General features: G+C 41.1%; 1 protein-coding gene across 1 annotated transcript in view; it reads left to right on the top strand.

Moving 5' to 3' along the window:
- The window catches only part of MDFIC (MyoD family inhibitor domain containing), an 89,478-nt gene extending 69,591 nt beyond the window's left edge, over window positions 1-19,887 (top strand). Inside the window, exon 5 of the mRNA XM_015408293.1 lies at window positions 19,202-19,887. Coding sequence (XP_015263779.1) covers window positions 19,202-19,449 — 248 coding nt within the window. The 3' untranslated portion in view covers window positions 19,450-19,887. The remainder of the gene's footprint in view (window positions 1-19,201) is intronic.
- Window positions 19,888-22,055: the final 2,168 nt, after the last annotated feature.

Here is a 22,055-nt window from a genome sequence, read left to right as displayed (position 1 = left end):
TTCCTGTTGGCTTCCTGTTGGCTTCAGCCCTTCTTTCAGGGCTTCCTCTTCCTGTTCCAGCACCTCGGAGTATTTTTTTCGTTACACCGGCCTGCTCCTCCCGCGATACAGTTCGTCAGTTTCGGTTTTCGGCTGCGCACATATCTCAATTCCCACCGCAGGAATGTTAAACAATGTTCTTTTTTACTGTTTTAAAGCCTTCAATCAACTATTTTCTTTGCCGGAATCGGATTTCTGGGAATGTTTGGTCATTTCCCGCTCAACCGCTTGTTTCAATTTTTATCTTATCACAGTTCAGGTAAGCGGCACGTTTATTGTTATCTAGCACGATCAAATCGGGTTTCGCATTGCTTCTTTTCACTTACTGTTGTTGCCCATCTTCAAGAGGTCGGCTGGTAGAGAGCTTAAACCGGTAATCCGGCTCGAACGGCCGCTGCAGAGTTGCTTGGCACTTGCCTTCTTCGGGGGAGGAGATCAAAGCATGAAACGGCTCCTTCGGGAGCCGGATCACGCCAACCTCACACTCCCTCTTAGGCGCTGCTGCCTGCTTGTCCCCCCCCCTCACTGGGGAGCGATGCGTTGGGCTAAAAACTGCCCAAACTGTCAAAAGCGGCCGTCGCTCACTTCGCACAGTCGCGAAAGTGTGTCAGTCCTCCACCTTAGCCCGACCGGAAGCCCCGAGTCCTTGGAATCTTGAAGGATGGAAATGAGTCCATATATCTGGGGTCTACCCTTAATGCCTTCATATATTGAGCAAAATGGGCTCTAGTTCTTGAAATCTTATGCCAGAATTAATGTATTAGTCTTTAGATCTAACCAGCTCCATGTGGCTGCTATTCCCATGATAATTAAGGGCTTCAGATACTTTACTTTTTCTGGTTGAATAGGTATCATGGTTATTCACCATGGAATCTGTCATTCCTTGTCCTACTTATTACATGGGCTAGAAGACTGGGCACTGAGACATGATTTAAACATGATACTGGGGAGAGAAGCTTTGCACAGGCCCATTTCATTTGAATTGGTCTGTTTAGATGCACTTAGTTAGCACACAAGGTATCTGTGCAAAGCATGCATAGCTGCTTTTGAATAGGCAACAACCCAGTTTAAATAAGCTGAGCCTGCACAAATTCACCTGTGTGTATGTTAAGTGCCATCAAGTTGCTTCTGAGTTACGATGACCCTATGAATTAATGACCTCCAAAACGTCCTATCATTAACAGTCTTGCTCAGGTCTTACAAACTGAAACTGTTTGGCAGCCAGAATTAATTCTGCCCAAAGAGCTTTGGTGTAATTTTTTTTCTTTTGTTGGATTAGGTGTTTGTAATCCTTTTTTTTGTGATCAGATTTCCTGTTGGATTACAAATCTTTGGTCACCACTTAATTTCTTAAACTGATAATAAAGGGCAGAAAGATCTTTTATTTCTGAAAGATCTTTTCTTGCTTTTTGGCAATCCACATCGAACTAGGGTTTAGATTTCCTGTGGGGTGTTGTGGGTTGGCCTTTAGGTTCACATAGAATAGTTTTAAATTCCTGCACAAGTCTATTATAACATGTAAGGAGGTCATTCTCTGTGTCAGCTTCCTGACAAATAATTTTAAAAATTTGGGAACTTTTAATGTAAATTACTTCTCTGAGTTTTGCTTGCATCTGGGGAGACCATCTGGGCAGCAGGAAAAGAGGAAGACCCAGCATAAAATTGATTGACTCAATCAAGGAAGCCATGGCCCTCAAGATCCTGATAGTATTGTCCCCAATTTTCAAGGGTGACCCTGCAGTCGCTCTCAGGATAGAATCCCTCACATGCCTCTTCGAGAATCTCATTATTATTTCCCCAGGCAGATTCTTCTTCTTTATATATACGGAATAAGACCTGTAGGCCACATCCATCTTGCTCATAAGGTATTCCGCGTTCAAATCTGTCACCGGGGCTAATGCTTCGCTCATTATTTGCTTCAGATTCTCGCCTTTGGATTCTGGGACACCTTGGAATCGGAGGACCAGGATTGCCTTCTCCATTTGTAGCTGTAAAAGTTGTTCTTCTGTAGATTCTTGCTTCTTTTCCAGTTTTTGCACCTTTTTCTTCACCTTTTGAGTACTGGCGTCAACTTCTTTCACTTTCTCAGCTGTTTGCTCCGTGATTTTAAGAGTCTCGTTCAATTGAAGCTGCTGAGTAGTGATGCTTTGATTCATCATTGACAGCTGTTCCTTGAGATTAGTCATCTGGTCCAGCAGGGGGCGCAGGGATTCTGCCAACGTTTTAGCCAACTCAGTGGTTTCTTCCGGACGAGGGCTCCCAGCTACTTTTGCTTCAAAAAAAATTTCTTTCTCAGTCCAAGGTCTTTGGACCTAGACAAAAGAAAAGAATTTGGTCTGTAAATGGGCACTCATTAGAGCAGGTTTCCTGCTTTAACTACTTAGGTATGGTCCTTCAATCAAACGGGGCTAGGAAAGCCCATATATAGTACATCACCTTCCAAGGGGAAAGAACAGCCAATGGTATTCTTAAGTTCTATTGCACCAAAGAGGCCTAATGTGCCAGTGGCCCAAAAACTTTTTCAAGCAAAGGCAGTTGGGCAGATGTGCCCTTAGAGTGGGTTCAGTCCAAATTTTTTAGAGCAGTTCTTCAGGTCGCGAGGTGTGTTTCAAATAGACTGATCTGTTTAGGGACAGGTATTATTGATGGAAACCAAAATTACTTTAGCTTCACTCCAATATTGGTTTAAATTAAATTTCTGCCCTCCCACCTGCTACTCTCAGACAACTTTCAATCCAGATGGCTGAGAGCAGTTCATAACAAACTTTATGCTCTTGGAATCTCCCCCCAAGTGATTCTGAGTATGCGTTTGGATGTAGTGAAATTAGCCCTTAAGCAGAGAATGATGGACATGGAGAGACAGGCAGATCTTGGTAGATGTCCTAAGTTTAGAGCCCCGGATTCTGTCAAATATTGCTTGTAACCCATGTCCTACTTATCGCAGCTTGATATCCACAAGTTTAGGAAAGCCTTCACATTAGCCAGATGTGAGGCTTTCCCCTCCGCACTGCTTGAGGGCAGATTCAAAAGGATCCCCACTGAATATAGGTTTTGCCAGTGTGGCTCAGGGGAGATAGAAACTATTGAGCAAATGATGCGCAGATGTAACCGGTATAACAAGATTTGTGGAAAATATATTACTCTGCTCATAATAGATATGGTGGGACAAACAGGTGCTGAACAGTGTAACCAATCGTTAATCGATGGGAACCGGACAATTAAATTCTGGGTGGCGTGTTATTATATTCAAAACACAGGATCAAATACGTAACAATAGCTCCCTAGTAGTCTCTGATTTGTGTTTTTCATTCTTATTTTATTATGTATGACTGTATTTTACATAGTTTTATACACACACACACATACACACACAGAGTTTATTGTCTTCTCCAGTGACCTTTGTCTTCTCATAATGTGACCAAAGTACGATAGCTTTAGTTTAGTAATTTTACCTTTTAGGGAGAATTCAGGCTTGATTTGATCTAGAGCACACATATTTGTCTTTTTGGTCGTCAAAATGCCAAATCAGATGCAAATCTGTTCTTTGCATGGCAGAGTCATCTGTTTAGATGATGTCTCTCTGGGAAACATGTGCTATATATAGTCCGTAGTCATCTTCAGCTGGTTACTTAGCAGCTAGTTTACTACAGAGGTCCTTAGCCTTTTTGAACCTGCAGGCACCTTTGGAATTCTGGAAACAAAAAAGAACACCACTGGCAAAAAATAATAACGCACAAGCAAGTAAGCAAGTATATAATGATCAAATAAGCATAACAGCAAGTATAATATAAATCAAATAAACATAACAAGTATGATATAAATCAATAGGCCAAAGTGCAATAATAAATCATAATAGAAACAAGTCACAGTCTTTCCATGTGTCTACTCCAGCATAGAAGCAATATCAAAGTCCAAATTGGAGTGCAATTCATCAAATTTTCTGAGCTATAAAAAGCCAACGCATAATCCGGATGCCTGTTGCCGCGTTTCGAATAATTCTTATTCAAGCATGGCTGTAATGGGACTGAATGCAAATTCAAAGCATATACAAATGAGAATGCATACAAAATATAAATATTGGAACAATACACAAGTGAGAATGCATACAGGATATAAATATTTGAAATATTTGAAAAATTTGGCATGACAACTAGGGCAATTAGGACTCGGGTTGGAACACCGGTCCAGAGTGAATAATAATGTTGAAAATTCACCAATGGTTGGACATTATATGCAGGCAGGTCATATTGCGAATGAAATGAAGTTTATAATTGTATACTGCCAACAAAAAAAGCCCTTCAAACAACAAAATATTGAACAAATCCTTTGCAAAAGGAAACTAGATTCATTTACAATTTAAAGACATATCATCCTCATGGCATGAATCAGAGCATGGATTTTACACCTTATATCAATAAATGATAGTTGTCCAAATGAAACTTAAATATGTTGTTCTAAGTGATGGCAGTTTAGTGCACTTGCTGCTTCTGGATTTTTGAGCAGCATGCATGGCACTATGACCTTTAAGAAACTTTGCCTGTGTTGATGCAGCCTGAATATTAGGTATAAATTAAGGTGCAGCACATGGCAGGCTAAGGACCCTTAATCCTCCTTGACTGGCCATTCTGGCTTAGTGTATGCCAGCTTTTGAGACTGGGGTGAGTTTTCTTTGTAGCTCCTATTTTTCAATTTTTTCAATTTTTTCAAATATTTATATCTTGTATGCATTCTCACTTGTGTATTGTTCCAATATTTATATTTTGTATGCATTCTCATTTGTATATGCTTTGAATTTGCATTCAGTCCCATTACAGCCATGCTTGAATAAGAATTATTCGAAACGCGGCAACAGGCATCCGGATTATGCGTTGGCTTTTTATGGCTCAGAAAATTTGATGAATTGCACTCCAATTTGGCCTTTCATATTGCTTCTATGCTGGAGTAGACACATGGAAATCCTGTGACTTGTTTCTATTATGATTTATTATTGCACTTTGGCCTATTGATTTATATCATACTTGTTATGTTTATTTGATTTATATTATACTTGCTGTTATGCTTATTTGATCATTATATACTTGCTTACTTGCTTGTGCGTTATTATTTTTTGCCAGTGGTGTTCTTTTTTGTTTCCTGCATTGTACACTGGCTTCCCCCCCTCTTTTTTTGCCCTTTGGAATTCTGACATAGGGTGGTGGGCACAACTACCAAATGGCTGCCACAGGAGGTGGAGCCAAGCACAAAACATCAGAGAGATCATAAGAGTGCCTCTGACATTCTGGGCAGGAGCTCTGTTTAACAGGTTGCCTTTTAAAAGGAACATAGTTATTTTCTTGCATACACATAGCTTACCTTACAGGGAAGAACTTTGTGCTGTTGTGGCAGTGGCTGCTGAAGCAATTAAAAAAAATCTCCATAGCCAGTCAGAAGCCTTGCTGGGTAAAAGCCCCTCCTGGTCCCATCCATTTAAAAGAAAACAATTGGCAGGTGCCAGGAAAGGTGCTGGCAGGTTCTGTGGCACCCATGGGTTTCACATTGGGGACCCCTGGTCTAAGGATTCAAATTGCTGGAGCTTCAGACCTGTCCTTCACTAGATAGGGTGCTCTGCAGTGCTGAATTTCAGAGTAGGAAAGTACATCATGAATAAATGCAAGCAATAAATTATGCAAAGTGCAGTTGTATGATACCTGTGGTAAGGAGTGAGCAATAAGGATCTGTAAAGATGCTGCAGTATATGAAAAGATGACAAATTAAGGGAATAACAGAGCACTGCCATATCCATAGCCGCTGTTTGGGCTAGTTTTTGTTTAGAAATGCCTATCTTCTGATCCTGACTTGCTATCCTTTGCTTTTGAATAGTATCATTTCATTCCCAAAACCTTCTTTCCATATCCTTTCGGCTTTTGTATACAGCTTCCTACATCATGCCAATGAGTTACCAGTATTCTGACCTTCTTTCATCTCTGTTGCTCTCGGCCTCTGCCAATTTGTATCTTCCTCATATATTTGCCCTTTTACATGCTTTACTGCTTCTTACCAGTCACTTGAGCAATTTAAATGCCTTTTTCGTGCTTTTCTGGCTGTGTTTCCCGCACTGTCATCTATGTCTGGAGCATTGTGTCTCTGGCAGCTGGAACACTCCAGCCACTAGTGTGATTTAATTTGGAAAATGTTGCTTTAGGGCATATTGTACACCAGTGTTTTTAGGATACAGGCTGCTTTGTTGTTCCATCTTTTAAAGTAGATCTTGGGTCCCTGTCAGCAGGTGCTTCTGTCTTGTTGGCTCATATTTTTAGATCTCAGTGAGTTTATTGCTAAGATACAATTTAAAACTGAACTTTCAGCTTTGCACCTCATTCTCTAAACCACTACACCATGCTAGATGTAGATATTTGTACCAAAGAAATCAGAATTGGAAATCAGATTTTAATATGCAAAATATATTGATATCTAAGTAGATAATGTAGAAGTTCAGTGCATTGAAATGAATGGGGCTAGAACATTGTATAATGGCAGTTCTGTGCCTGTGGTGTGACTTATAAACAAGTTACTTGATAGGAGCAGATCCAAGGCTTTAAATTGTGGTCTAACCCAGTCAATGGCAAAGTGTTAGATCTAGAGTAAAAACAAAACAGGTATATGAAGAGGAATGTGCGACACTCCTTCCATATACTTTCTTCCCCCACTGTGCTTTTTCCCCCCTGAGCAGGATCACTTTTAATAGAAAGATTGCAGGAGACAGAATGCAGGCTGTTAACAGGTCAGCCATCAGCAAGGGGAAACTAACTGAAAACCAGATCCTTCTATTCCATGTGGATATGCCACTGTTGTTATTTACGAGCCTTGCCTTTTCTGTTTCAAGATCTTCCAGACTGGGGACGATTTCACACTAGAGCTGCCTTGCGGCGCAGCCGCCATTTGCCCCGACACAAATATGTCAATTTCACACCCGAAGCTGCGAGGCTGCATTTTGACCCACGGCTTCGCCCAATTTCCTCCGCAGTTTCGTGATCCTGGTTTTTGAGGATCACGAAACTGCGGAGGAAATCGGGCGAAGCCGCGGGTCAAATGCAGCCCCGCAGCCTCGGATGTGAAATTGACAAATACTGTCGGGCCAAATGGCGGCTGCGCCGCGAGGCAGCTCTAGTACGAAATTGCCCTGGGTCATTTCAATTAATCCAAAATAGCCAAGCTTATTTTAGCATAACTGAGGGCCAGGCTGCACATTACATCTACCACTTGATTGCGATGGGGACTTGTGGCATGACTCTTTCAGTTGAGATCGAGATCAGACCATGGGGGGGGGGACTTCTGCCTTCCCCTATGCCATTTCTCTAACCCAGATTGGCCTGTGGTGGCATTGTTTGCCCCATCTTGGTGCTTTCACATTCAAGATTCAGGAACCATTTTGGGTTGGCGAAGCTGTCTCAATGTGCTGTGGTCTCAGTTGCAGTTGAGTCCCTGTGGCACTTTTAAATTGAGTTCCTTTGGTACACTCTCATGTCGTATTGCTTGAAGTTGGTATGATGATTACATGGTAGATGCAATGTGTAGTTTGGACCTTAGTAGCTGTAGGTAGGCTAAAGTTGCATTTTAGAATTCTGTGTTCCACTTCTTTTTCCTTTAAATGAAGTACTGTGTCTGAAGTGTGAATATCGCCCTGGTCATGAGTATGTTTTTAATTGGTTTTGAGCATATTTTTACGTTTTAGCAGGGATATGCAAAACACAGTTGTTTTTATTATATATTTAAAGATGGCTAAACAAAGGAGGTACTTCAGTCAGTTCTGATTTTTATTTAATTATTTGACGTATACTGGAAGCTGCTTTTTACTTGTTTTGTTAGAGTTGGGTTGTTTTTTTTTTGAGGCTTGACTTTATTTAACTGAAATTCATAGTTTACTCTTCACTTGCTTGACTATATTTTCGTCTCCTATACAAATCTTGTAACCCCTGCTGAGACTTCTGCTCCTGTCTCTGCATGGGCCTTGAGTAAAGCCTTGCTGAGGTCTTCAACTGCCACTTTGATAGAGGTTTTGACTGTTTGATTCTTGCTGTGAGAGAACATGGTGCTTAAGAGGTTCTTTTTGAATTTCTTGATCTCTGTGACGATAGCTATCTAAAATTTGACCAAGTTCAGCATTTCTGTAACTTGAGCGTTTTTACCATAAAACCTGTATAAGAAAACAGTGGTTATATGTGTTTCAAAGGTGAAAATTGATCTTTTTTTTTTTTTTTAAGTATATGCAAATTCACTAATATGGATTGGAATGTTAACTAACGTTACACGAATTTTAAAATGAGCAGCCAGGAAATTGCAGGAGCATTAATCTGTCATCTGTCCTAGGTGTAAATTGTTAGAATTATTAAAGCTAGAATTGCTAAGCAAGTAAGAAGAACAAGGTTTGCTAAGAGAGAATCAGCATGGCTCCAGCATAAGGAAAACCTGTCTCACCAACTTCTTAGAATTCTTTGAAAGTAAGAGTGATCTAGTACCCGCTGTACTTGCAACTTATTAGAAGGTTTTGACAAAGAAATCAAGAATAGCGTCTTCCAGTGCTCTGAAACTGATGGAGGCAAACCTTGGGTTGGGAAGTTTCAGCAAAGCCTGAAATAGAACAGCAAGAACATAATCCTTGAAACTCTCCAACGTGAGTGAATGAAATATGCATAAAAAGAGTTTTAAAATGGGTAATGCAGTACCCATGGCCAGAATCATTAGTGTACCATTTCTCTGTGTAATCAGCCATTGCTAATTAACCAGGAATAACATATCTTTATTTAGACCAATCTATTATCTCTTTACATAAAATGGCTCTTTTAGAAGTAAACATTTTGAATCAACTTGGGCTTGTTCTAATTCGTTTTTAAAGATGACCCCTCTAAACAAATTACCTTTATTTTGGGACAGAGTAGGGAATGCAACTCTGCCCTTTTCTAGCTGGAAATTGTGGAAGGCAAAAGACTGAACCAATAATACTGTTTTAGCTACAGCCTTTACAACACAGCTGTATGTCTGCATTATCTCAAAATCATTGGATAACATAACGTGCTTTGAAAGGAGAAAAAAATTAAAATAAGCTTATTCTCTGAATACAACTATTTGTTCCTCTCTGTCCCTCCTTTACTTACAAAAAAAAAAAAAACCAGAGAGGAAATTGTATTAGATTTATTCAAGTACAATCTCCATGACAACAAGCTAATTAATCCCCATCAATCTGGCTTTGGTTCTCTTCATTGAACTTATACTCCCCAGCTTCACTTCACATGTCAAATCTGGTGAGTTCTAGATGAAGGTCACTTATAGGTACATTTATTCTTTATACAAAGAACTCCTTTTAATGCACACAACCAGTCTTCTCTTTATCTAGCTTGTTCATATTTGTCGTCTCCATTTGCCATTTTTTGACTGCTTTTCATTCTATATTAAATCCTAAATGTTTTATTTGTATATTTTTCTCTCTTATGCATGAACTAAGAAAAAATGTGAATAAAAACTAAGTCATGATATGTTCCTATATACAGATGACCAGCAGTTTGTGATTGAAGTTTTTCCCCTTAAAATCTTCCTGCCAACATTTTTTATACCAATTGGAGTAATTAAAGTAATGTATTTCATTGTTCTAGAGAAAAAGCGCACTTTTCAGTCCTTGCTTCCTGAATCAGGATAAAATATTAAATTAATGAAATGTATAGCATGTAAGCTTTAAAAATGGACATAGTTAAAAGGCAAACAAAGCACTTAACCGGAGCAGACCCTCAACATTTGCTCCTGTAATAAAAAGCTTTGCCAAGTTTTCTAAGAAAAAGTATAGATTGTTTCTCAAGTGCACCAGTTTCTTAGGGTAGGGGCCACAATAGAGAAGTTCCTATAGCATTTCCTTACCGTTCTCATTTCTTGAATAGAAACTATTGTAAAGGCTTTCACACAAACCCAATAAGGGTAAGGTGTTCCCAGAGGTCTGTTTCAGACATTCAAAAGAAAGTAGCAATGAATTTTAGAAGAACCTAGTGTCTTATGTATGACAACAGAGGAAGTATGTGGCATGCATGGCTTCTTGCTGCTTCCTTCACTTAAAAGTGTGCTTGGGGGAAGAAAATAAGTTTTTTCCCTGTGGAGGGTATGCACTTCTTTCTTTGCACTGTCCTGGAGGCAGCATTTAAGAGGAAGGTGAAGTCATCTGTTGCTGTTTCTTAAAGCATCTGAAGTGGACCTATGGTGTGCTAAGCCTGAGAATGATGACATTTACCCTCCAACAAAACTGTTCACTAATAAAAAATAAAGTTTGAAATATAAATGCTGTGTTCTGTTTGTATAGACCTTAATGCAGAAACACAATTTCTCCTTCAGTGGAGGAAGTAATCCGAAATGGTCACACCTCCACTCGCTCCAGGCAGGGCCATGCAGATTTTTTGAGTACCCTTTCTGAGAGATCAAAGGCTGACCCTCCAGATTGGACAGACCTGCTGCTCCTACAGGATACTTAGAGCTCCACGACCAAACTTCAAAAGAAATGAAAAGAATGATCAAGCTTACTTCTGAAAATAATGGAGAAGGATAGAGCTTCTCTGCCTTCGGGTGCTAGAAAGACGATGGTCTCAGCAACCAAGAAGAAAAAGGATCAGAGGGAGAGGCCCTCCCCATCCAAAGCTTCAGGCAGTGGGGATGGAGCTACGATTTGCCTCCATTAGCCGTGGAGGAGGGGAGAGATCCAAAGCTTTGGGATGCACTTCCCCCCCCCCCATGTAGGTGAGGATGGAGACAGCTGTGGCAGGAAAAGCAATGCTAACCAGCAGGTGGTAATCTCTGCCGTGCTAATGGCCCTCATGTCGGAGGCTCACGGATGGCAGCAAGCAGGCTTGAAGACTCTCTGGGTAAAGTGTTCACACACACCCAGGGAGGATCAGAGACCGAGTTAGCTAGCCGGAGCCTGAACAGTCTGCGAGTCACTGGGGAGCAGAAGAGTGATCCCTCCTTGGGCTGCATTACAACACCTTTCTTCTTCTCAGCTGGGATTGCAGGCTGCTTCCAACATAGCGGCTGGGCTGATTTTCCCCACCCTTTGCAACCTGGGCACGGAATGGATGCTGCAGGCCCTATGATCAGCCTGGCCCATACCACCAAATTTGCCCCCCCCCCCTGGAAGCCAAACACCCTCTTCAGCTTAGGAAAAGTAATGTTAACCAGTCAGGCAGGTGGTCTCTGCCATGCTAATGGTCCTCATGTCAGAGGCTCATGGATGGCAGCAAGCAGGCTTTTTTTTAAAGCCCCCATAGATGTTTTATTGCATTTTCTATAAACTACAAGGAAATTTGGGAGGGGGTGTACAAACTATAGGAGAAAGTAAAGAAAACCCACTAAAAACCCAAGAGATGGTGGTCATACATACGGCTTAAAAAGTTAGCTTTAAACTCAATATTCAATTCAAGTTCATTGAATGTGGTCATCTAATAATCTATTTAAACTGAAGAAAGAAATTAAACACCACCGTATCTGACTTCTTAAAGAGCAAAATAAGTAATAATTATAACAAAACATTGTAAGAGATTTCAAAGTGCAATAACATCTCATCTTTTATACTTTTTCTTTCTCAAGTGGTAGCTTGTTTTTGGGGCTGCCGCCCCCACTTTAGAGTCTGAGTTCTTGTCTGAAGATGCCACTGCTCCTTCTTCACTTTCTTTGGTGCTGTCTTCTTCCTCCTCTTCTTCTCTTCCTGCTGGACGACTATGTTGATGCAGAAATTCCCCGTGCCTTTTCAACAGAATAAATTTTTCTTTCTTGTCCATAAATTTGAAGATTGTGCCTTCGGGTACAACCATTCTGTAGGGAATGTTGTTCTTCTGTAAGAATAAAACTAAGTCTCTATATTTTCTTCTTTTTTTCTTATTTCAAACGGAATGTCCTTCAACAATTTATTTCTTTGTCCTTGATTTTCAGGGTAGTTCTATTTGTCACTTTGAGAATTTGATCTCTCACTTGTCTTATGGAGAATTTTACCATAACTTCCCTTGGCAGTTTATTCTTTCTTGTAAATTCTGAATACGACCTATAGATCGTATCAATTTTGCTTTGTAATATATCCATTTTTATATCTGCCATGGGGCCTAAAGCCTCGCACATAGTCTGTTTCAGATTCTCTCCCTTCTCTTCCAGAACACCTTGAAATCTTAGAACATAGCTTGCTCTTTCCATTTGTAGCTGTAACAAATGAGACTCCTCCATCATTCTCTTTTTCTCCATCACCTGCAGTTGTTTTTTGAGCTTCTTGGTGTTAGCATCCACTTCTTTCAGCTCTTGCTCAGTTTTTTCTGGTTCTTTTTTACTAACTCAGTTAATTGAGTCTGCTGTGCATCGAACTTATGATGCAATGCCATAACTTGTTCCAGCAGAGGGCGCAGTGCTTCAGTCAGCATCTTTTGCAGCTCTGTAGTTGTGTCCTGTTTAGGCACAGAACTTGCTGGGCTGGCAGTTCCGGCAAGAAGCTTAGGTTTCACCTGTTTGTATTTTTCATCCTTCCTCGTGGGCGCCATGTTTGGGATTTTTTTTACTTTTTATAAAAGTTATTGCAGTCTCTGATACTCTTTAATCCGCCTGGTAAGTTCTTAAATGCTCTTTATTTCAATCCATCTTGCTTCATTAGCCCACCCCCCTTTTCATAGTAGCTCAAAGTTTGCTTAGTTTTTCTTAGCGAGGAGAGTTCCCTTCCCCCTCGCTTTCAAAGGGGAGGTTTTTGGCTAGTTCTTCGGTGTTTCTTGCTTAGACATTAACTCACATTTCAATGATAAGTTCGCTTTTGGTTTCAATTTGCTTGGCCACCAAACGCTTGCTCCGGTGGGCGATTTCTAGTTCCCATTCGGGACACTCTGCAGCAGGACCTTCGGGGCATGGAGTAGCCCCCCTTCACTGGCAGGGTTGCCAGGGGAAGGGCTCTCTAGTGCCCCATGGCTGGGAGCCCAACGCGAGGGCCCCAGGGGTGGCGCGCACAGTTGCGCCCCCTCCTAACAGTGGGCTTTGACGGCCATCTCCCAGAGCTGCGGGAGAAAGCGACTGCCATGGCGAATGCCGAAACCCGGAACAGTAAGCAGACTTGAAGACTCTCTGGATAAGGTGTTCACCCCTCCCCCAGGAGGATCAGAGATCAAGTTAGCTGGCCAGAGCCCGAACAGTCTGTGATTCACTGGAGGAGTGGGGGAGTGATCCCCCCTGCGCCGCATTACAACACCTTTTCTCTTAGCGGGGATCGCAAGCAGCTTCCGACATGGCGGCTGGATTGATTTTCCCCGCCCTTTTCAAGGGATGCTGCAGGCCCTATGATCAACCTGGCCCATACCACCAAATTGCAGGACCCCCTTTGGAAGCCAAACACCCTCTTCAGCTCAGGGCTACTCCTTTTTTCCATGGGTCCAACATGAATAGCCCCAGAAGGCAACGGAGATGGAGTGGGGAAGACAGGTCAGAAAGCTTAGTCGCAGGAGGAGATCTCCCTCCCCAGGAGAGTCATCTGCCTCTTCTTCGGAAGAGACATCCTGGCCACCCCAAAAACCTCTTCAATCCTTTCTCAGTTCTGAGGAAGAAGAGAGTGAATGATCAGGGGAAGATGTTTGCATCCAACAAAACTCTTCCAGACTATTCCAGGCAGAACATTTCCAGCAATTGTTGAATAAGGTCATCAGCATAAGAACATAAGAACATAAGAGACGCCAATGTTGGATCAGGCCAAAGGCCCATCCAGTCCAACACTCTGTGTCACACAGTGGCCAGAAATACCAGTGCCATCAGGAGGTCCAGCAGTGGGGCCAGGACATTAGAAGCCCTCCCACTGTTGACCCCCCCCAAGCACCAAGAAGACAGAGCATCACTTGCCCCAGAGCCCCTAGCTATACCTTGTGGCTAATAGCCACTGATGGACCTCTGCTCCATATGCTTATCTAATTCCCTTTTGAAGCCGTCCATGCTTGTAGCACCCACCACTTCCTGTGGCAGTGAATTCCATGTGTTAATCACTCTTTGGGTGAAGAAGTACTTCCTTTTATCCGTTCTAACCCGACCGCTCTGCAGTTTCATGGAGTGCCCACGAGTTCTTGTATTGTGAGAAAGGGAGAAAAGTACCTCTTTCTTTACCTGCTCTTTCCCATGCATAATCTTATAAACCTATAGATCGTATAGGTTGAGCATACTCAACTATCGATTGGATGTTCCTGAAAAACCAAGGTCCTCAGCTTCTGCCAACTTATATAGAAAGAGTTTTAAGAGACCTACTGGAGTCCGGACAGTCTCGTCATTTCCAGATTTCTTTGATGATGTTCCAGGTAGTGGCAACTATTTGGCATACAGAGCAGAAATATTCTGTGCTCTACCAGAGGAAACTATGGAAGACTTCAAGGTCCCTCTGGTGAACACACTGGTCATTGGTCTTCACTCAGGAGCTGGTCTGCCAAAGGATGGCAAGAATGCTCTCAAAGATTCTGTCAATAGGAAGAATGAGAAAAAAGTCACACAAGGCTTCTTCCCTGGTTCTTAGGGTGTCAGCCATGTTGTCCAATTTCACCCAAGCAGTTATTATCTGGGCAATTGTCATCTGGACAGACAATCTACTACAGAACCTGGAGGCAGAACCACTAAACCTAAAGAGGTTTTTGCTGAAAATAAAGAAAGCAGCCAAGTTCGCTTCTGATGCCTCAAAAGTCACCACCCAGTTCTGTGCTAGAGCGCAAGCAGCCAATATCATTATCAGAAGCTATATCTGGTTAAAACAATGGAAAGTGGATCCTTTATCAAAAAGTAATCTATCATCAGAGGAGTTTTCTGGAAGGCTTCTTTTTGGAGAATTTACCCTAGACAAGGTGTTAGTAGAAGCTAAAGAGAAAAAGGCCATGCCCTGAACCTCGGCAGCAAGAGACAAGGACAACAGAAAAGTCTCCCAAGGATTTCAGGGGATTCAGATCCTTTGAATACAGACCGAAACTTCACCAGAAACCTCCTCCAGCCTTTAGACAGGACAAGAGCACAACAGCCAAAAAGAGCACCACATTATTTCATAGGATGCTGTCTCCAATTCTTCTCAGAGATTTGGCGGACATCAACACAGGACAAATGAGTCCTTTCTAAATAGAAGAAGGCTACAAAATAGAGTTTCTGTCTCCCTACCACAACCATTTTGTTCTTTCTCCAATTCCCAGTTCTCAAAAAGACATTATTTACTGCAACAGGCAACTGTTTATCTGGTGCAGATAGGGGTGGTAGAGGAAGTCCCCAAAAATCAATGCTTCAAGGGCGTTTATTCTGTTCTGTTTGTAGTTCCCAAGAGGTTGAAGGACTGGAGACCAATTCTAAATCTGAAAGGTCTAAACAACTGGGTCAGAAAATGCAAATTCTGAATGGAATCCCTCTGTCATATTTTACAAGTGATACAAGAGGACGGTTTTCAAATGTCCTTAAATCTCAGGGAGACATATCTATATATTCCTATACATCCATCTACAGGCAATATCTCCAGTTTTCTTTCCGAGCCCAGCTTTATCAGTACAAGGCCTTATCCTTTGACCTTTCTGTTTCTCCAAGGGTCTTCATGAAAGTAATAGTTGCTCTGGAGCAAAGCTACATCAGATGAGGGTTCATGTCTATCCTTATGTCGACAGCATTTTAATCTGGGCCAAGGATGCTGGAACAGCTGTCCAGTATCCAGAACAAACAGTGAGTTTTCTATAGTGGCATGGACTGTAGAAAAACCAGATATCCCCAGAAGAGAAACCAGATGTCCCTGAACAGAAAAACCAGATGTTCCCCCACAAGAGACATCATATGTCTGGGAGCCAGGATCCATACTCATTTAGCCAAAGTCTTCCTACCTTTGGAAAAACAACAGAAAATCTCAATGCTTGTAAAAGAGATCTGGAAAAGCCAGTACACAGACATGCAGCTGTCATCACATCCTCCTGGGTATGATGATTTCGGCAATAGACTAGGGTCCCTGGTCCCATCTTCTTTCAAAAAGGCTACAGTGGACTTTACTTCCCTTTCAGAAGGACATCATGAGATGCAGGCACAACCAGGCTAGGATAATGAACTGCTTGAAGAAGGACTTAAAGTGGTAGACACTACCGTCAAACCTCTCCAGAGGAGTCAGTCTCCTACAATGACATCAAGTGGTCCTGACAACAGATGTCATCAAGAGAGGCTAGGGAGCACATTGCCAGAGCCTGTTGGTGCAAGTGGCACAGCTCAGAATGAAAACGCAGCATAAACTTGGAAGAGCTTTGAGCAGACTGGCTCTCTTGGCTTTTCAACAGTGCCTGTTAAGCATGTGCTAGTGCGCACAGACAACATATCGACAAAAGCACATGTTAACCATAAGGGGGCACCAGATAAATGTTGCTGTTCAATAAAACCAGACTCCTTCTAAACTGGACAAAAAATAATCTTGCCAGTTTAAGAGCAGAACACTTAAAAGGTCTGATCAATCTGGAAGCAGATTGGCTAAGCAGGAACGATCTGGACTGGGAAGAGATCTTTCAGCAAATTACTTACAGGTTCAGGAATCCAATCGATGACCTCCTGGCGTCTGCAAGCAACCCGAAAGTCACAGGCTTCTCTCAGGATTCCATGACCCATGTATCCATAGCCCAAAGGTCTTCTATACACCTTCACTACTCTTCTGCTCATCAGTAGAGTACAGAACAGGATAAGGAGGGAAGAGGCAGAGATAATTTTCGTAGCTGGCCCAGATGACCTTGATTTTTGGAGCTGATTCAAATGTCAACAGCAACTCTGTGGGAGCTACCAGAAGTTCAGGACTACTTGACTCAAGGGCCAATTGCTCACCCAGATCCAATGTGGCTCCATCTGATGGTGTGGAAATTGAATGGTCATACTTAGAGGCACAAAGTTTCCTTGCAGATGTAGTGGACATTATGTTGAAGTCCAGAAGACCTGCCACTAGACAAATCTACAATCACACTTGGCTAACTTTTTTTAAATGGGCAGAAAATAAACAGTTGGATCCTCTACAGCCTTCTTATAAACACATACTTTTTCTACATGAAGGTTGGGAAAAAGGATTAAGGCCTAACACTTTAAGTAGATAGGTTGCAGCACTCATTGTGGTCTTACGGCCAAAGAGATTCAAGAATTTGTCAGCTAATATGCACATTAAATGATTTCTGAGGGGAACTGTACAACTAGCTCCACCTGCGAGGTACAGATTCCCAACTTGGAGCCTTTCCATAGTACTTTGGGCCCTTACAAAAGCCCCCTTTGAATCTTTTAAATCTACATATCTTAAGTACCTTTCATGGAAAGTTGCCTTTTTAGTAGCAATAACATCAATGAGAAGGGTATCAGAACTAGCTGCCTTATCATCCAGAAATGAATTCTGTGTCTTCCAAAAATACTATTACAGTGAGAACAGATTCATCCTTCATGCCTAAGGTCAATTCTGAGTTCCATATCAACCAGTTGGTAATTTTTCCTTCTTTCTCTCCAAGGCTGACTCACCCTAAAGAAAAGTTGTGACATAAACCAGATGTGCATAGAGTGCTGCACAGCTACCTGAATAGAATAGCTAACCTCAGTCTTACTTATTCTCTGTTTATACAGCAGCCAAAATCTGGGCAAAAAAGTGTCAAAGTCATCTATAGCCTTCTGGGTAAAATAATGCACAAGGCATACGAGGTACAGGAGTCTGGCTCTGCCTTGAAGCATGACAGTTCACTCAGCCAGGGCTGTAGCAACTATGGCAGCCTTATCTACTAGAGCATCTGTGCTGGAAATCTGCAGAACAGCAGCTTGGCCCACCTTTTCAGCTTCCATAAAACATTATAGAATGGACCAGATTAACTCAGCAGAGGCTTCCTTTGGCCAAAGGGTGCCACAACAGATTGTGGAGTCTTAAAGCATAAGTTGAAACCACCCCTAGACATAGCTTGGGTACAGCTTCCATTTTGAATGACTTCTCCCACTGAAAGAGAATGAAACATTGGAACCTACCTGAAAGTTTCTTCTTTTCAGTGGGGTGAAGGCATCCGCAACCCACCCAAGGTAAATAAGACACACACACACACACAAATAAAATTGGATTTTAGAGAATGATGGACAGCTGGGCTTGGACACGACTGGAGGGTCAGCCTTTGATCTCTCCAACAGGGGTACTAGCAAAAATCTGCATAGCCCTGCCCAGAGCGAGTGTAGGTGTGGCCTAACCATTTTGGATGACTTCACCCCACTGAAGCGAAGAAACCTTCAGGTAGGTTCCAACATTTCATTCCCTTCTTAAGCTGTCATGCAGCTAACTAGTAGTGCAGTCCTGTCCTGAGTTACTCCAATCTTAAATCTGTTGACCTCAATGGATTTAGAGTGGAGTAACTGAATAGGATTATACTGTGAATTTATGTACCAGGAGGCAGAATTTATTGTGAACTAAAAACAGTCTATTGTTGCTGGTATTGTTAGGCTCAGAGTTCCAAAGTCCACTACCAGCAATTTGAGAAACTGCTACCAATGCCTGTCTTGGCTGTAACCAAACTGGAGCTAAAAGCCAACCCGTATCTGATGGTAGTTGGAATTGGGAGCTGTCAGTGGTTGGAAAAGTAGCAGGAATCATAATGGTGTACTTACAACTCAAGTGAGTGAATTGGTGGGGAATGGTAACTAGAAGGATGGTTAGATGGTAGCGAAAGAATCTCCTACTTAATGTGATAAGTCTCTTCCTCCTGAACGGATAGTAAAAGGAATGGATTGTATTGTGGGTATCTAAAAGTTATGCCAGGCCTGTAGGAGCCACCCTATCCTTGCTAGAATAGATTTGATTGAACATTTGGATCTTGGTGCTTTATAGCAGGACAGGGCTTGTGTAATGGAAGTATTATGTCAACAGCTGTGTTGCAGTGTGTAGGCTATACTTACTCAAAATAAGCAGTTAAAATTAGCTATAATTGTTGATTATGTAACTATTGTGACTTGTCATACAGAATCCCTGGTATCTTTTTACAGTCTAATAATAGAAGACAAGGAATGTGAGCTATGTAATGGGGGTTAATAAGAGGCTGTTTATGGGCATTCTGTGTATCTTTTAACAAAAAAGTTTTTTGGGAAAATATAATTTTAATTTTGTCTCCTTTTCTCCTTCTGTCCCACTCAATATGCCATAACACTGACATTACCCAAGATTGCTGTGTTCATTGTATCTTGGCCTGCCTGTTCTGCGAATTCATCACTCTCTGCAGCCTTGTCCTGGGACAAGCATCATGTGGTATCTGCCCGTCAGAGGCCTGCTGTTGCTGCTGTGGGGAGGAAATGGGAGATGACTGTAACTGTCCGTGTGACATGGACTGTGGCATAATGGACGCTTGTTGTGAATCATCAGACTGTTTGGAAATCTGCATGGAATGCTGTGGGATTTGTTTCCCATCATGAGACACTTCATGTATTTATGACATAGTTTTTAATAAAATATTGTTTAAAAACTGGAGAGGGTTGTTTTTTAAAGAAACCCATAGGAAGGACACTGTTTGAATCTTTCACAGCAACCTAGTTCTATGCACTGTTAACTACTTTTTGAAGAATTGTGGGAAAGCATAAGCATACCCATAAGAACTAATAGGGTAGTGATCTCATGTGTGAACTTACTTTTCTGTGCCTTGATGTTGCCTATGTAAAGGGCTCTGTCATTTGGTCACACAAGTGAAAGTACCATTTTTAGCTGCACCTGGATAAAGTCAGGAATGTCTGAGCCATTTAAAATTTCCTAAAAACGTGAAGAGCTGATCACTTCTTTTAAAAAGAAAGGATCTTAGAACAGATAGAAACAGCAGTTGGAGTAAAGTGGATTTTTTAAAAATTCAGACTTTCACTTTAGTGCCTTTCTCTGTGTTAAATACTGATACTGCTGTTTTGAAACAAATAATTTTAGTAGAACTGTTATGTGACTCTTTGTAGTCTAATAGCAATGTGAAGACGTGGTGCTTTTGGAGTTTTGTGAACTATTTTTCCCATCTAAACATCAAATAATTTAAGTCTATCTGAAGTGTTTCACAATCTAATTCATATTTTAAGAATACAGTTCAGCCCCTTACAAATATTTTTGCACTATATATAATATTTTAAAGCTGTATATTCTGAACTTGAGGACAGCTGTGGCCATTGTCTCCTCCCTGCCCCCCAAAAGCCTTGTTTATAAACAGCTGCCAACTGATGCGCCCGAGAAACTCAAGATCTTGACATTGACTACAGTGTAAAAAATTCAGATTGTGGAAGACTTGGATTGTCTGAAAGAAATTGCAGCTTGGCTGTATAGGAGATGCTTCCCAAAGCAAAGAATGAATTAGATTCAATTGGATTTTTAAAAGTGTTACAGTTGTTATTGTTATTTTTGTGAAGGCTTAGTGCAGTATTAGACTTCGTTGATCTGGTTCTTCAAAGAAGAAATGTTGTCCTGTGCTTCACCAGATGGCTCTGTATTAAATGATTTGGATGAAGCAACAACATATTTATTTAATTGTACCTCTGAAATCAAAATCTGGCTCAGTGTACCAGTTAATTTCAAAATTTTCACATGACGGTGCTAAATTTATCTTAAAGTTTTTGAGTAATTCTTGTAACATTTGCTCGGCTTAAATAAACTGCCTGGTTATCCAAATCTTCCTTGTTGCTCCAACTTTTGATACAAACTTTGCAGTGGCCGGTTCGCTTTTCTCATTTTCAGGCCTTAGTTAGGAATTCTGTTTAATTGGACTGTTCAGTTGGGGGAGGGGAAGCATGAGAATGAAAACTTAAACCCGAACTTTCAAACATGGACTTACCAGTGTTTACTACTGTCAGTTCTTACTGAAAAAGAGAACTGAGATACTTGCAAGGAGGCTTGCCACATCTAAATGTGGAGGGAATAACTTTTCCTACTAAGTTGAGCTATTCTCATTTGTTAGTGTTCCCAAGGTCTTGATTCTTATATCTCGTCCATTGCACTCCAGAGCAAATTCTGCAATAAAAATTGTAATCTTACACTGCTGTGATCTCATTATGGAAGTTCTTGGATATATAACAATTTTTAAGTACATTTTTATAAGTTTTATAACAAAAATATGAAATTGATCAAAAACTGAGCTTGAGGTCAAGAATGGAATCAGTTACGATACCTGGAAATAGTAGAAGTACATGGAAAGAAGAGTGGTGGTTTCTAGGGAAACTGGGGTCACTTGTTAGCATGAGAGACTTGCAGCACCTTTGGGAATAGGGTAAGTCTTCCCTATTGCAAAACTAGCAGATTTGACTGATGTTTGAAGACATCTTCAGCCATGTTCTCCATGACTAAATGGCGTGACATAAACTGAAGTAGGTTGTGTCATCCTTCCACATGGATTTTCAGTGTTGCCAACCAAACTTAAGAGAGTAACAACTTCTTTGGTTGTCTTTGTCTAGTGCAGCCATAATACATGGCTTTGACTTTTCTGGAGAGTATCAAGATAGAATCTGAGAATATTTAAGGAGATTTCAGTGTCATTTTTGGAAATGAATTACTGCCTGCTGAAACTGCTAATGTGACCAGTATCCATATTATTTTCTTTGAACAGTGGTGTTTATAACTACTTCTCCAAAGCTCATTGTACATCAGAATGTATCCTTCCTAGAAAATGATTCCAATATTAAAACAAATACAAAGCGAGGTAACTGTTTGCTTCTGTGTTCTGGTAATGTTCATATTAAAATGTATAGCTACTCTTAAAAGAATATGTACTCTGGAAATGCAAGGTAGTCTCAGTGGAAGTTCTATCTGGCTCAGGATATATAAAGCTTTCAAATGACCTGGAGTGATCACTTTATTAACAGGCTTTAGTCCAAAAATAAAATTGTGACTCTGATTTGACAGGCTAAATATATCCTGCTACTATGTGTCATAGAAATATTAGCAGTTTGTGATATTTATCTCTGCAGGGAAGCATGTTATTGAATAGTTTAAGAAACTTTTCTGTGTTATTTCTTAAAATTCTCAGTTTTGTCTTTTGTCTTTTCTAGAGCCATCTTTA

The sequence above is a fragment of the Gekko japonicus genome, unplaced genomic scaffold (genome assembly GCF_001447785.1).
Source record: "Gekko japonicus isolate JY-2015 unplaced genomic scaffold, Gekko_japonicus_V1.1 scaffold333, whole genome shotgun sequence".
NCBI classification, from domain to species: Eukaryota; Metazoa; Chordata; class Lepidosauria; order Squamata; family Gekkonidae; genus Gekko; species Gekko japonicus.
Note: the sequence above shows the minus strand (reverse complement) of the source record. Positions and strands in the feature narration are given on the sequence as shown.